The following is a 15,118-nucleotide window of genomic DNA, read 5'->3' on the forward strand; positions in this document are numbered from 1 at the left end:
TTCAGAGCCAGCCCAGGAAGGAAAGCCCCTGAAACTCTTATCTCCCATGAAAGCCCGAAGTAGAAGAAGTGGAACTGAGGCCCAATGCCTACATAGTCCCTGAGCAAAAGAGCTCAATCTCTGACTTTAAGCCCTGGCTTTAAAATAATAATGATGATGATGATGATGCTGACATCCACTGTAGATGTGGGCCCCTCTCTGAGTGCCCATGTGTAGCATGGGGCAAGGCTCTGGCCAGCCCAGGGGGAAGGGAGGTTGAGCAGGGCTGCTCAGGTCCTGCTGGAAGTCTGCCTTTGGACCTGATCAGAGAGCCAGAGAAGGAAGGATGGGGAGAAGACTCTGAGTTGGGAATGAAAGTCAAATGAGGATGGACAGAGGAATCTTCCAGGGAATGTTCCAGAAACGCCGAGAAGAAAGCACCCAAGCCAGGAACAGGGAGCGCTGCCTTCCAAGATGGTTCCTTCCCGAAGGTGCCTGCTGTGGGCGCGGGCGGGGCTTCCGGTAGCTGAGGGCCAGAGCCAGCTAGCGGTTGTGTTCTCCGGGCTCTCTCTCAACCCCACGGTGCGCCCCACAAATGCCCAGGCAGAATGGATCACCCTCCCCGCCCTCCCGCCTCATCCACGGCTCGCCAGCAGGTGTTCTCAGCAAACGTTAGCAAGCACAGTAGCACACGGAGAGCAGGTGTGTGTCCTTCTTAGCAGGTGTCCAGCACCCCTGGCCCCAGGGATTTGCCTGCCTGCTTCTCTCCCCTCACTGCTGCCTGCAGACAGCACGCAAGTCTCGCTCTCAGGGAGGGAATATCATACTGCAGGCTAAGCTGACTTCGCCGGTGCCAGCCACACTGCCAAGACCCCCTCAGAACCAATCACCATCCCTGCCAAGGAACGGTGAATAGGGAGGCCAAACAGAACAGTGGTTCTGTAATCAGACGGCTGTGGATAAAATCGGAATGAGGCTGAGAGGTAAAGGGCCTTCCTGGTGACACAGAGCGTGCACAGAGACGGAGCCGCTGCGGGGAACAGAGGCCAGTAAACAGGCTGGAGGCCTTGATTCAAATTCTAAGGCCCCAGGGCTCCTCTCACTGAGCAAACGAACCATTTTTAACTCTCACTATACATCACAATAACCTAGGAAGCCTGAAAAATACCCTGTGAGCATCTGAACCCCACCTGTGCTGGGGTGAGGCCCAGGTGCCTCCTTCCCCAAGGCTTTCTCAGGTGAGATGATGTTTTTGACACATCACCGGCCCCTAGCATCTCCAGCACCATTGCTGTGTTTTGTAGAAGGATTAAAGGCCTGCTCTTCTGCTGGCCTGCCCTGTGGATATTTGACTCCCTCGCCAACCCACAGAGTCCCATAATTCTTTACACCCTGAATGAGCTCTGTCTCTGTGTGATCCTGATACACCAGGTAATTTTGAGATTTAGTTCAGGTGAGAACCAAGGACTTAAACAGCACCGGAATAAAACAAGCCGAGGTCAGGTCTCACCTGTTTTCTGTCGGGTCCCTGGGTGGCATGGTGAAGATCTTGCTGCTGTCTTATGCACAGGTGATCTGTGTTTCTGGAATGATCTCAGGCGTGTAAGAATTCGCTGACATCTGGGTTGCAGGGCCCGCTGCTCTTATTACAACGTCCAGTTATTCACGATGTGAGTGACACATTGCCAGCCTAACAAAAACCCACACAAGCCCGCCATTTGAAGTTGCCTTCAATGTGCTTGGCATCTCAAGTTGAAGACTCTTTTAAAGTCATTACACTTGAGCCTTCAGTGGGGGTGGGGGGGTGCTCCTGCATACACCCAGAGACACCCACAGAAGTGCAGGAAATGGAGGTAGGTCACCAGCCCTGGTAAAGAAGTAAGCAGGGCTCCAAGGAGCCAAGAGTTCTGCCATGCCCATTAAAACGCACTGTAAATCCTATCAGTCGCCAGTCATCCTTCCACAGAGCGTTTCAACAGGTGCGGTGGTTAGAGGGCACTTGCAGACTTGTCGAGGGCTTACTCTGTTCCCGCTGCCACAGTTCGTTTTGGGGATGGTGGTACCCAAGGTTCACACTGGCTGCCAGCTGGGCAGCGTGGATGTTTTTGAGCCAGGAAGTCCTGCTTGCATCTCCTCCCACAGCCTGTGTTCCCCTGGAAGAGCAGTGCCCTCTGGTGGCCACATGCTGCAGTTACAGCTCTCTGTGCTGGAGCCGATTCGCTTATAAAAGAGGCATTTTAGCCCAAGGAAGCCATCCAGCACTTTCTTCCCGGTTCCAGAGCTTGGCCTGAGGTTAAATAACGCAAGCTGCTTGGTTTTCTGATGGGGGAGGATCTCATCTCTGCTTCCTGTAAGGTTGGGATGCTTAAAGACTTGTCTCATCCTATTTCCTCATTTTTTCTCCTTCTCTTTTCCTCTTATTTTATTGTTAGGGAGGGTTTTTTTTTTTTTTGAGGGGGGGTAGTATCAGCTTTTCCTGCAATTCCCTGCTTAGCTGTTTTTCTGTGAACTCTTTTCACTTGGTCTTTTTTCAAACAAACACCCTCATGTAGTTAAATACATTCCATTTTTTTTCTTAAGAGTGTTAAAACGCAACACCTAACTGAGTCAGCAAATGGACAGCCCACAGCCCCAGAGCAGATCCTGAGGGCCTTTGGTATGAGGCAGGTTCCAGCTTCTTTAATTGCTGTGTAGGTGTCAGGCGGCCCCAGTGCCTGGTCAGGCTTGAGCTGTTGGCTGAAGAACCTTGTGGCTTCCACACTGGACTTTGAATCAAGTTAGGTAGTAAGTTAGGTTGTAGCTTTTTACCAAAGCATTTGGGTATGAAAGCTCTTGGGCTAAATTTAGCCAAGTGTAACAAGGGATAGACGGGTGGGATGATTTCTTGTACTCTGTGGAGAAAAGTAAATTACAGTGAGATCCCCCAAAGATGAACAAAGGCCCTGGGGGTAGGGAACGAGGACACTGTCAGACATCAGGGAAGAAGAAAAAGCTGCTGCTCTGAAGGGGGAGGAGATGGCTGTGAACAAAGAGAGTGAAGAAGTTGAGGTTTGTTTGTTGAGGGACTTGAACAGCTTCTGGTTTTCGGGTGGTTAATTGGAGATAAGTCTCTCAGAGTTTTTGCCTGGGCTGGCTTTGAACTGTAATCCTCAGATGTCAGCCTCCTGAGGAGTTAGGATTATAGACGTGAGCCACTGGCACCACAGTATTCCATTCATTGATGTGGTTTTTTTTTTTTTTTTTTTTTGAGGGCAAAGCGTACAACTCCAGTCCTCATTTTGGTGAACTGTTAATTATTCAAAGAAGTTTCACCCTAGGGCCTTTTATTTTGTATGCTTTCAAAGGACCATGAGAAAGTGTCAAACTGTTAGTTTCATTTTTCCAATGGATATAGATTTGAACGTAATGGGCTTTATTTTAAAATGGAAATATTTATGCTAAGGTGGTAATATACAGCCATACGACAACCATGGTTGTCCACTCCATGGGGGCATGGCTGTTCTTAATGTCTCAACATCACTTTAGGGTTGGTCACAGGAGCCAAACGTTTGGCAGCCACTGCACCGTAAGCAAAGGACGAAGGCAGAGGTGCAGGCTTTGCCGGCTTCATGGGCTGGGTGGCAGCCATTCAGTTCCACCATCTTGCAATGCTGCCTTTCAACTCAAAAGACTGATTCCAGGAGAAGGCTGCTGGCCTGACCTGAGTTGTGTTCTCTGCTCGGAGGAAGATGGGGATGCCCCAGGCTGAGCATGGGGAGGGGTCAGTTTCCCCAGAGGAAGTGCAGAGTGTAGATAGCGTTTTAGAAAATAGGTGGAAGACACTGGAACATGGTACATTCTACAAGACTCCAGGCTTTCACACACAGCGCGACCAAAGGAGGATATTCTTAGAAGAGAAACAAAGAAGTCAATGCCTATGCGCCTCTGATCATATAAAATAATACTTAGGAAATGGAACTCTCCATTTTTTTTCTTTGTTGCTGTTTTTGCTTTCTTCTTGTTTATGTCTATGGGAGGGTAAGTGTAAGGTATATTAAATAGGTAGGTTTCATTAGGTAGCCAATGAAGAAAACACCACGTGCTATTCAGGCAGGAAAAGAAGTTTACTTACCGAACTGCGTGCATGGTGGAGAAGCATGGCGGGAAAAAAGGAGGGGGAAAAGGGGAGGGGGACTCACCCCTGGGCCAGGACTTATCTAGGCCAGGGACAGGAAGAGGTGTGGCCAGGTAGGGGAAAGGTGTGGCCACACTGGATCTGGATGTGACCTCAGGGTCTGGGACCCTCCTAAGGTCAGATGGGAGGCATGTGGCCAGAGGTGGCCCAGGATGTGACCTAGCAGGAGGAAGGTGACTGATTCCAGGTCTGTTACCTATGTAACAGATACTAGGCAGAAACTTAGCCAAAAGGGAGGTGTCCCTGTTCAGACCTTTCAGTAAGGACACAAAAATGGTGGGACTAAGAGTGAACAAATGCAACAGGGGTACTCACTAGATACTAGGTTGAAAATGAACTATACAACTTGTGGGTAGGGGTGGCAGGGAAAAACTGGGAGGGAGCGAGGGAAGGGGTAACACTTATCCAAAAGGAAATGTACTCTCTATCTGACTTGCATAACTGCAACTCCTCTGGACAGCACCTTTATAATAACAATTATAAAAAGAAAATAAATGGGGCTAGAAAGGTGGCTCAGTGGTAGAGTGCTTGCCTTGCATGCATGAGGCTCTGGGTTCGATTCCTCAGCATCACATAAGCAGAAAAAGCTGGAAGTGGTGCTGTGGCTCAAATGGTAGAGTGCTAGCCTTGAGCTGAAGAGCTCAGGAACAGCGCTTAGGTCCAGAGTTCAGGCCCCATGACTGACAAAAGAAAAAAGAGAAATAGGTGGCTGCCCTGGCTGCCAAGGACCTGCTTTCTGCTGCGGATCAGTTCAGGGCAGGACCCTGGCACCAAGTAGATAGATGAAATCTACAACCCTATTTTGTGTCAGGAATGAGAAAAAAAAGTACACACAGAGGCTGGGGGAGTTCATAAATTGACGGAAAGACCCAGAGACACTCAATGGCTGGTTTTGTGTGCCAGTACTGGAACCTGAACTCAGGGCCTGGAACTCCCGTTTGTTTTTGCTCAAGGCTGGCACTCTTTGAGCCACACCTCCATTTCTGGCTTTTTGCTGGTTAGCTGGGGCTAGAGTGTCACTTTGATTCCAGCTTTCTCAGTAGCTACGATTCCAGATGTGAACCACTGGCACCCAGCTCCCATCCACCTTTGAAGTCCTGAATAAAACAAGATGCAGATTCAACCGGAGAAATTTATTTACTTTTTTTTCTAGGTACATAGATGACATAATTATAGACAAGTTTTGATACATAGGAAAACCCTTCTGTCCACCTTTTTTTTTTTCTAAATGAAACATCACAATAATTTGTTTTTTTACATTTTTTTTTAAAACAATACACAGCTTTCTTGGGCTGAAGCAATTGCAAGAACATATTGGTACTGGTATATTACAGCTACTTACAACGTTTAAGAACAGCAATGGAGAAAAATAAGTTATTTAAATATTGATTTCATATACAGAAAGTGCAATGTTGTTAGTTGTTATATAACTTGCTTGACAGTATGTTTTCTCTATCAATTTAAAATCAAGATAACTTGGACTCAGACAGTTTATATATATATATATATATATAATTTTTGTTTTTATTTTTTTTTTCTGAACAGAATACAGTACCACATGCAGCTGAGACGTGGTGAAGTGACTTCCCTGCAGTTATAAAAGCAAGCTCTTGCTATGTTGGGGACTGGATTCCAATTTCGACCACACTGGGTTCAGGACAGAGAAAAGAGCCTTCACTGGGGCAAGGCCATGGAAAAGCGATTTATTCTTGGTGATTTGGGAATGTCAGTCATTGGGGTTAACTGTATTTCTTTTCCAGAACAGCTGTTTCGTACATAGCAACATTCTGTGTAGCTACCTGAGCCAAACTGCCTTTTCAGGTTTTTTTTGTGCTTGCCAAAGACAACGATTTCCACTGTCACTCAAAATTCTGTACTAAATACAAACGGATTAAAAATGGATATTGCTGCGGCCTGCCACCTGACTACAAACAGCCCAGGCAGCTTCCAGCCATTTCAGTCATATGTCACCCACGCATGCAGGCTCCTCTCAGACCAAATGAAAATGTTTAAAGCAAAAGAAGACCCAACAAACACTAAGGATATGCAAAAAAAAAAAAACACCAAAAAACAAAACAATAACAACAACAAAAACCCAAATTCCACAAATTTAAAAAGAAAACAATAAAGTAAAAAAAACAAAAACAAAAAAAACCCCACCTCAGTCCCCTCAGATCAGACATTCTCTCACTAAAAATTATTTGTGGTCCCTGAATTTCATTTTCCATGCAAAGGCAGTAACTTCCAGAGTGAGTTTTAAAAACAATGATATGGTTTGGCATTCTCAACACCTCTAGTGCTAGTTTTACTTAAATGAAAACCCTACACCAAGAATGAACTAAAATTCACGTGAGGTTTCCCTTCCTCCTTGGCTACTAACCTCTCACGAGACTTCTGGGTCGCCTTTTTGCTCAGCTACCATCGTGAGCAGGACCTGCTGGAATGTCAAGCTGAGGTATTTCAAAAGCAAGGAGAAAAGATGGTCTTACAGCACCTACTTCCACCACAGAACACTCTGCTGGGTAGCTGCAGCTACCCGGGACCCTGCCACCCACCACTGCCACGGCAGAGAGGCTGTGCCACAACCCTACTGGGAGAAAGATGAGCTCAGTGGAAAGCGGGGATCTGTAACTTTGTACTGTAGGTCTCCACAACTCCTTCACATGGCATCTTATAGAAGGTGTATGTCACTAATAATAATAACACAGATTATTTTGAAAAATTCACACCAAGACATGAAGATACCCACACAAGCTGAGGATGTCCTGTTCCTCAATCATAGATCCAGACATCTAAAACAGATGTTAAAGATAGCTTTGTAAGCCACATAACCACTCCCCTGCCAACCTCCCCCAAGCCCCCAGGGAAGCATTTCTTTTAATAACCAGGTGAACTATGAAGAGAATTTTTGATCAAAGTCTTGCATTCCAAATGCTTCTATTCTAAATAACCACAGGGATGCTTCAAATAGTGTTCAGAAGAATGTGAAGGAAAAACAAAATCCATTTTTTTAAGTAATAGAAATCTTAAAGGTTGTTGAGATTTGCTGATTACTGAGCAAATTTTAAACCCTGAACACTAGAAGAGGGCAGAATGGATTGAGATCTGTGAGAATATGCATACTTAACATGGGGTATCTGGCTCTTTAATGAACCTTGGTTTCAATTTTAGGAAGTATCAAAGTAAGAAAAAGATAGAAATGAAAGAAACATAAAAAAACCACCTTGGAAACCTTTTCAATACACACACTCACTCTGTCTCTCTGTCGCTCTCTCTCTCTCTCTCTCTCACACACACACACACACACACACACACACACACTTGTGAATTTCCAATCTCTCTTTTTTTTTTTAAACTGAGTTTGTGGTTAAAGACCCAACATGAAAGCGTGTCTGATAAACACCCCTACAAAATAAGCCATGGTTAGAACACGACAATTAGAGAAGCTCTTTTTTCCCCCTTTTTTTCTTTCTAGAAACATCCCAGGAATGTTAGATGGCAGTTTAAGCTGAAGACCTGGAATAGGGTTACAGGGTTGTGGACACTAGATAGGTATCTGCTTAAAAGCTTGTATTAAGGCAAATAAAAGCTGATTGCTAGAAAGCAATTCTTACAAAAGTCTCTTGTTTATCTAAAGGAGAATAGGACTTCCTTATTTTCCCGGTGCAGCCAGATCTTTTTAGCTTGTCAACGAGCGAGCACGGTCCAGGGTGTACAATCATTCCCAAGGCTGTGACTTTGGCCTGGCTACGCCCATCTGGTGTGGGCATGACTGACAAAAGAGCCAAGGGTCGCATCAGAAACAACAGGCTACCCGGCCCCTCTCCTCTCCTCCCAGGCAGCACAAGGCCAGGCTGGAGGCATGGTCTTGGTACCTACTTGGCATCTTGGTTCTTGTGTGTCTGCAAATAAAATGAAGTGCTTGTCTTGCCCTTGGCGAGGGGGGGTCATTGAGAACCCCAGCGATTTCCTTGAGGGGGCTCTCCTGGAGGAGAAGCGCCTCGGTCCTTTGCCAGATGTGTCATTTCATGGGCCACACGCGGGGCCTTTCTTCGGGATCCGAATCAGCCTGGCAGGGATGGGGGAGCGGCGTGGGCGTTGTAAGCACAGTGAAGGGCTGGCTCTTGTCCAGGTCGGCGCGTCGCTGGGCTGGCTACATGGTCTCTGGGCTGGGTGGCAGTTTGAAGAGTCTGGCTGCGGACAGGAGCTTCCTCACGTGGCGCTCCTCGGTGATGCCGGCCTCCTGAAGGCAAGTATGGGACAGGGAAGGCACCTGGCTCAGCATGCTGAGCCCCGCGTCGGACAGCATGCTGGCATACATGGGCAGGCCGATGGAGGTGAGCCAATCCGACACCGACGTGATGCAGCCCGGAGACAGGGGCTTTTTGCAGATCTCTGTGAGCCCGCCACTTGGGATCTAGATACAGAAAGACAGCAGTAAGCCTGGGGAAGACCACACTGGTTTACAGGCCTACACGAGAACAGCACTGACACACACGCTCGCAAAGAAAAGTCTTCAAGGAAGTATTCTAGAATGTTCTAGAAGGTATCTGGAATCAGACCAAATCTCCAATGATATGGTTGGGTCTTAAAATTGTTTAAGTATTTATTTATGCTTCTACTTCGTTTCACAGTGCTATGTTCTTCCGTGCGGGGTGCTTAAGGTGATATGCATAAAAATGCAATGGGTTGTAATGGGGGTTTTTTGCTTTGTTTTGGTTTGGTTTTGCTGTCACTGAGGATTGTATTCAGGACCCTAAACACTCCCTTAGCTTTTTTCACTCTAAGCTGACTGATGTTCCATCACTTGAGCTAAACTTCCACTTGAGCTTTTTACAGGTTAATTGGAGATAAGAATTTCATACTTTTCTGCTTGTGCTAGCTTTGAAAGTTTGAACCTTCATACACAACTCTCAGCCTCCTGAGTAGATAGGCATGAGTCACTGATGCCTGGCTACATTGTAGTGCGTGCGTGCGTGCGTGCGTGCGTGCGTGCGTGCGTGCGTGCGTGCATGCGTGCGTGTGTGCGTGTGTGTGTGTGTGTACCGGCCCTGGAGCTTGAGCTCAGGGCCTGAGCACTGTCCCTGGGCATTTGTGTTCAAAGCTAGCTCTACCCCTTAAGCACTGCTCTACCTCTGGCCTTTTGAGCAGTTGATTGGAGAAAAGAATGTCAGGGACTTTGCTGCCTGGGATGGCTTCGAACTGCGATTCTCAGTTTTCAGCCTCCTGACTAGCTAGGATTATAGGGATGAGCCACTAGCTCCTGGCTTGGTTGTATTTTTATAAAGCAGAGTTTCCATGTACTTTGAATCTACACGAACAACCAAAACTTAAGTATATAATCAATGTGATTATAAAAATTACAAAACATAATAATATGAATGTTGGTGAAGACAAGAAAATGGACCTTGAAACTTGACTACTGAATATATAAGGGCTTGTAAAAGGCAATGTGTAATATGTAAAAAAAATCTTTGAATTTTGTGCAATTTTGATGAAGCAAATGCTTTTCAGAGAATACATATCCTCAGGTATTACTTATAGGTCTATAAAGATTTATCCATCAGGATGCTCTTCAGTATATTAAAATAAACAGTTGGAAAATATCTCTAGGTTTTAACAGTGGAATTGGGTAACCTACGAGACATGTACCCAATATAGCACAATAAAATATTGATTTAAAAAAAGATTTTAGTACAGTAAAAGAGATTCATTTTCAAATAAATGAGAATAATCAGAACCTCATGAACATGTGTAGGAATAATTATTTTTGAAATTAAGTAAATTTGTATTTATTTAGTATCCATAACATGGTGTTTCATTGAATGCATACATTTTAATGCAATGGCTAAGTGAGCTACTTAAGATGCATTAATTACCTCATGATATTTCACATTTTTTCTTGTGGGAAGAACACTTAAAATCACCGCCTTACCATTTACTTTTTAAGTATAGCTATACCTATTAACTGTAGCAATCACGTGGTACAATGGATCTCACTTGAACTTACTTCTCTTTAACTGAAATTTTCTGTGTACTCCATGCATTTTGTTTTGTTTTGTTTGGTTTGGTTGGTCCTGGGGTCTAAACTCTGGGCCTGGGCGCACTTCAGCTCAAGGCTAGCACTCTACCACTTGAGCCACAGCGCCACTTCCGGCTTTTTATGCTTATGTGGTGCTGAGGAATCGAACCCAGGGCCTCATGCATGTGAGGCAAACACTCTACCACTGAGCCACCTTCAGCCCTCCATGCATTTTTTTTTAAAGATAGTTTCCAATGTTGAGATTTTCTTCTAAAATTATATTTTAGAAAACTTCTAAGGCTAAGTGTGGTGGCACACACCTGTAATCGCACCTGTAACTCTGGCTGACGCTGCAGGATCATGAGTTCAGGGCCAGTGTAAGCTACACTCTGGGGCTTAGGTCCAGATCCGGTGGTAGAATGCCTGCCTAGCATACGTACATGAAGTCCTAGACTCTATCTCCAGAACCAGGATGGGGAAAATTCAAAATGTAGGCTAATCGTACAACACATATGTAATATATAACATATATATTATACTATTATAAATATTATAAATATATAATATATAAGTTAAAGCATACTCTCTCTCTATATATAGTATGTTTTAACTTCCCAGCTGCTTCCTTCCTTCCTTAGCACTGCTCAGCCTTCGAACTGTAACCAAAAGCCCTCAGAACACCACGTGCGAGAGGGTGCTCACCGCCATGCGGTGCTGCTTGCGCAGCAGCTTCACCCGGATCTGGTCCATGTTGTAGGCGATGTCCCTCTCGGGCTGATCTAAGTCCTCTGCGTATCTCTGCACCAAGGCTTCAGGAATCCCACAGCGGCCATGCTACCAGGGAAGAACAGACATGGGGCATCAAGAGTTGTCCACATTAGTCTTCCTTTTTTTCTAAAATATACTAAACCTAGGAGAGGATAACGCATTTAGCACATTTAGGAAATTAACACCCAGATTCCAATTGGAAACAAATCGATGGTCTTGGTTATCAGGATGGATGCTTCCAAATACTGGCAAGCTCTAGGGAAGTGTGTTTTTAAAAAAAAAAAAATTGTGAAAATACCATATAGAGGGGTTACAATTACATGGGCAAGATAATGAGTACATTTGTTACGGAAGTGTTTTGAAACCAATTAGGCAGGATACAGCTGGGCACTGGTAGCTGGTGCCTGTATTCCTAGCCACCCAGGATGTGGAGATTTGAGGATTGAAGTTTGAAGACAGTTGGAACAGCAAAGTCCAATTAACCAGCAAGAAGCCAGAAATGGAGGTGTGGCTCAAGTGGTAAAGCACTGGCCTTGAGCAAACAAAGCTCAGCAAGAACCAGGCCCTGAGTTCAAGTCCTAGTACCAGCACAGAACACAAACAAAACGAAGGAAGAAGGCAGATCCTGACCAGCCTGTATGTTTCAGACCAATGCCTTGTCTCACTCTATCTGATTGTGTTGCCAACTCTTCCTGTGCTTCTGAAGACAGTCTCCTAGACTGCAGGACCAATCCTGCTGGGTAGATGTTCTCCCGTGTGCTGTTTAGCTATGAAGATGTGTACCACATCACTGGGCTGAATACGCTAGAAAATTCTCCTTACTTCCCTTTCCTCAAAGGGGATCACTCATAATATATCAAAAGAAGGGGAGGAAAAGAATAGGGACGGGGCAACTGGGAGGAATCCATGGTCTGAAGAATTTTATGGAGAGGAGAAAGAGGAAGAGGAAGATGACAATGACCGATGACAAAACATGCATTTCCAGGAGTCAAGCAAAGCGCTGCTGGTATCACTCACTGCCTTCACATTTAGTTTGGTTCTTGCAGATCTTTTTATTCATTTATTTCTTTCTTTTCAAATAAAAAGATGATTTAAAAAAAAATTATAGATCTAAATGGTTTGGTACCACAAGCGGCTGTCCTATGACCTTTTTATCCCTGTCAGATAATAAGGTAATGAAATGTCTGAATTAGGTCTGATCAGGAGGTCCAGTTATCCTCAGCATGCTCCTCGAGGAGACTGTTGTGCGGGTTAATTTTGCACCCTGGTCAGTGTGTGGGGAAATGCAGCGGGGAGCACACGGGGGTCAGACTCAACACACCAGGCTGGGCTCTCTCTCCCTCACAAATCCAGATCGTTCAGGATCTTGTTCTGCTCTGATAAACTGATCACTGTGAGCAAAGGGCAGCTGCCTCTGTCCCACCCCCAAATCACATCAGCACTGCTGCCACCACCACCACAACCACCACCACCACCACCACCACCACCACCACCACCACCAGGCGGGGGCTGAGGTCTGTGCTCTGGGTTCACCAGCGGGCAGCGCGCACTGGACAGAGGCAGGTGGGCCGCTGCCTCTCCCCGCGCCTCCGGGGCACTGACCGCCAGCGACCTCCGCAAGGGTCCCTGGGTACCTTGTCCGAGTAGGGCTCCTCGGTGAGGTCGATGCCCTCGGCCTGCAGCTTGTTCTCCGTGAGCGTCTCCAGGTCCACGGCCCGGGTGCAGGACACCTTCCTGCTCAGTGCGGGGCCCAGCTTCACGCCGTGCTCCTGGAGGCTGGCACTCTCAGGGAGCTCGGAGAGCCAGGGGGGTAGGGGCAGCCTGGATGCCAGCGGGCAGTCGGCGGGGCTGGCAGGGCTGGCCTTCTTCATGGGCAGGCAGGGGGCGTCAGGGCCTGGGGGGGCCGGGTGGAGGCCATTGGCTAGGCGCTCTCTGCTCTTTTTGGCAGGGACGGGCGGGGGCTGGGACGGATGTTTTGGCTGCGTCCTTGCCTCAGGACCCCTCTGCTCAGCATCTACCCCTTCTTTGGTGCCCGAGGGGTGGTGTGTCCCTTCTAAGTCATGTCCTTTCCTGTGGCCCTCCAGAGACGTCCTTGCTAAACTGGGTTTAACGGCAGGAGGCTGAGCCTCCTTTCTGGGCCAACCCTGTGGCGGCGAAGGAGGCGATGGGCCGAGGGAAGTGGCCGCTGGGGAGCCGTCCAGTTTCTTAGGAGTCATTTTCTGGGGATCAGAGCATCCCTTGCTTTGGGTCAGTAGCAACGCCTTGCTGGCCGGAGAGTCGCGCCCCGGGGGCTGAGGCTTTGCGAGGGACGTGGCTGTCTTTTGTGGCACTTCTGGTACAATCTGAGAGGAGGGTTCTGTCACCTCGGTAGGCACAACTTTTCCATCATCAGGCTCTCCTTGAAGGTCATCCAGGGAATGGGACCGGGGCCACGCGTCCACGGACTGGGGACCCTCCAGGGTCTCACAGCTCCGACAGATGGAGACGGGGAGGCTTCTCCGGTTTTTACTGGCTCCGGTCCCACAGGGCATGTCACAGTGCTTGGCGATATCCGGGCTGGGACCGCAGCGTCCCCTGCTGTCCTCTTCCTGCTTCTGGGCTTCCGCTGACTTGGTTAAAGGCAGTGTTGGGTAGTTGCCCAGCTGACTCCGGCTGAAAGACTTCAAGCTGGACTCGGTTGACGACTTGGCAGACGAGAGGCCAGCTTTCGGAGTCTTGCCTAGGAAACAAAGTTGTATTTTACAATCGTGTGTCAAAAACGAAGCAATCCAATCCACGCACAGAGAGAGCCTCATGTAATGGAACTCTCCAATTCCCATATCTCGCTGTTAACACTAGGGACACAAAACCATCACTAATGGCGCCCGGTGATGATGGGTTATTATGGTTTTAGAAAGAACTAGGAAAATTGGGTGGTTGGGTGGGGTTGGCAGAGATGGGGGAGAATGACAAAAGAGGTGACCATTGATCAAGGTGTATTAACTACACTGACATGCTGAATTGCAACCCCTCAGTACAAATACTCCAAGATAATAAGAATGATTTTTAAAGGATTTTTAGTTGTATTAAGGGGGTTCGTGGAGATTGAGATTCATCGAGTTATGTGGAAAAGAAAGATGCTCTGTCAAGCAGAACAGGAAAGTTATGCTCCTCGCTGCATTGGGCACAAGGTTCACTGACCACCCCCCTTGGCTTTGTGTGCTGAGTACAAGACCCCGAGCTCATGGTTGAAAGAGTTAGATTGACACCTTGAGACAGGGACCATAAATGATACCACGGAAGGGAAGATCAACAAGTATTAAATTACACCTCACTTGAAGCAGCTCTCTAATAAATTTACCTAGAAATGAGCAACTAACTTTGTTTTAGACCAATAAAAAACTGATGTTAGTACTTTTCCAAAAACCATTGATGCAACACTTACATGCTTCTCGCAGAGCAGCTGCCCTGGTTAAGATGAACTGTCCTAATGATAACTGAATGATGATCCAGACACAATCTACTTAATGAAGACCACTGGGTCATACTAACTGCTGCTGCTGCTGCTTGGTAAGGTTTACTACGGGTTGCTATCCAAAGGCCAGGCACTGTACTAATTAATACCTCCACATACAGGTACATGGTGAGTGCATTCATACATAGACTTGCCCTTTGTCTCTCACTTTCCGTTAACCTGTTGCTTGCAGAGCTACGCTGATGCCTGGGGGAAATACACCAGCTAACAGAATATAGGAGCCAAGTGATTTTATTACTCTAGACCTACATAAAAAGATGAAAAATAAACCCACAGCAGACTTAGAAGGGACAAAGAAATGGCTGGCACTTTCAGTGAACACTTTAAATGTGATATTTTAATGTCGAATTTTGACACCTCTCCATTAATCAATCTCTTCCCTTCAATACAATACATGTAGCAACAAGGAAAAAGCAAGCTATGGGCTCATTTGGCAGGGAGAAGAGAGAAAGGGATGGATGGGTCCCATGGAAACAGCAAATGGCCACGTTAGGGTAAATAAAAGGACTGTTTGAGATAAGCTAAGGCTGTAGAGATGAAGGAGAAGGAGCAGAAATAAATGGCCTGGGGCTGTAGCCCTACAAGAGAAAAACAGATTCCTTCCATGATTTCACAGCTACCAAATTCACTCTGATCTCAAACTGATAAGATGCAAAGCATC

At 46.6% G+C, this 15,118-nt stretch overlaps 1 protein-coding gene across 5 annotated transcripts in view; it reads right to left on the minus strand.

Moving 5' to 3' along the window:
• Window positions 1-5,398: 5,398 nt before the first annotated feature.
• Window positions 5,399-15,118, minus strand: part of LOC138819300 (sterile alpha motif domain-containing protein 5) — an 826,789-nt gene continuing 817,069 nt past the window's right edge. For all 5 annotated transcript variants that reach the window (XM_070010736.1, XM_070010734.1, XM_070010735.1 and 2 more), the window contains 3 exons: window positions 12,578-13,662; window positions 10,878-11,009; window positions 5,399-8,570 (listed from right to left, as the gene is read on the minus strand). In XM_070010736.1, coding sequence (XP_069866837.1) covers window positions 8,307-8,570; window positions 10,878-11,009; window positions 12,578-13,662 — 1,481 coding nt within the window. In that variant the 3' untranslated portion in view covers window positions 5,399-8,306. The remainder of the gene's footprint in view (window positions 8,571-10,877; window positions 11,010-12,577; window positions 13,663-15,118) is intronic.

This window comes from Dipodomys merriami, unplaced genomic scaffold (genome assembly GCF_024711535.1).
Source record: "Dipodomys merriami isolate MVZ:Mamm:240054 unplaced genomic scaffold, mDipMer1.0.p SCAF_8, whole genome shotgun sequence".
Taxonomy (NCBI): Eukaryota; Metazoa; Chordata; class Mammalia; order Rodentia; family Heteromyidae; genus Dipodomys; species Dipodomys merriami.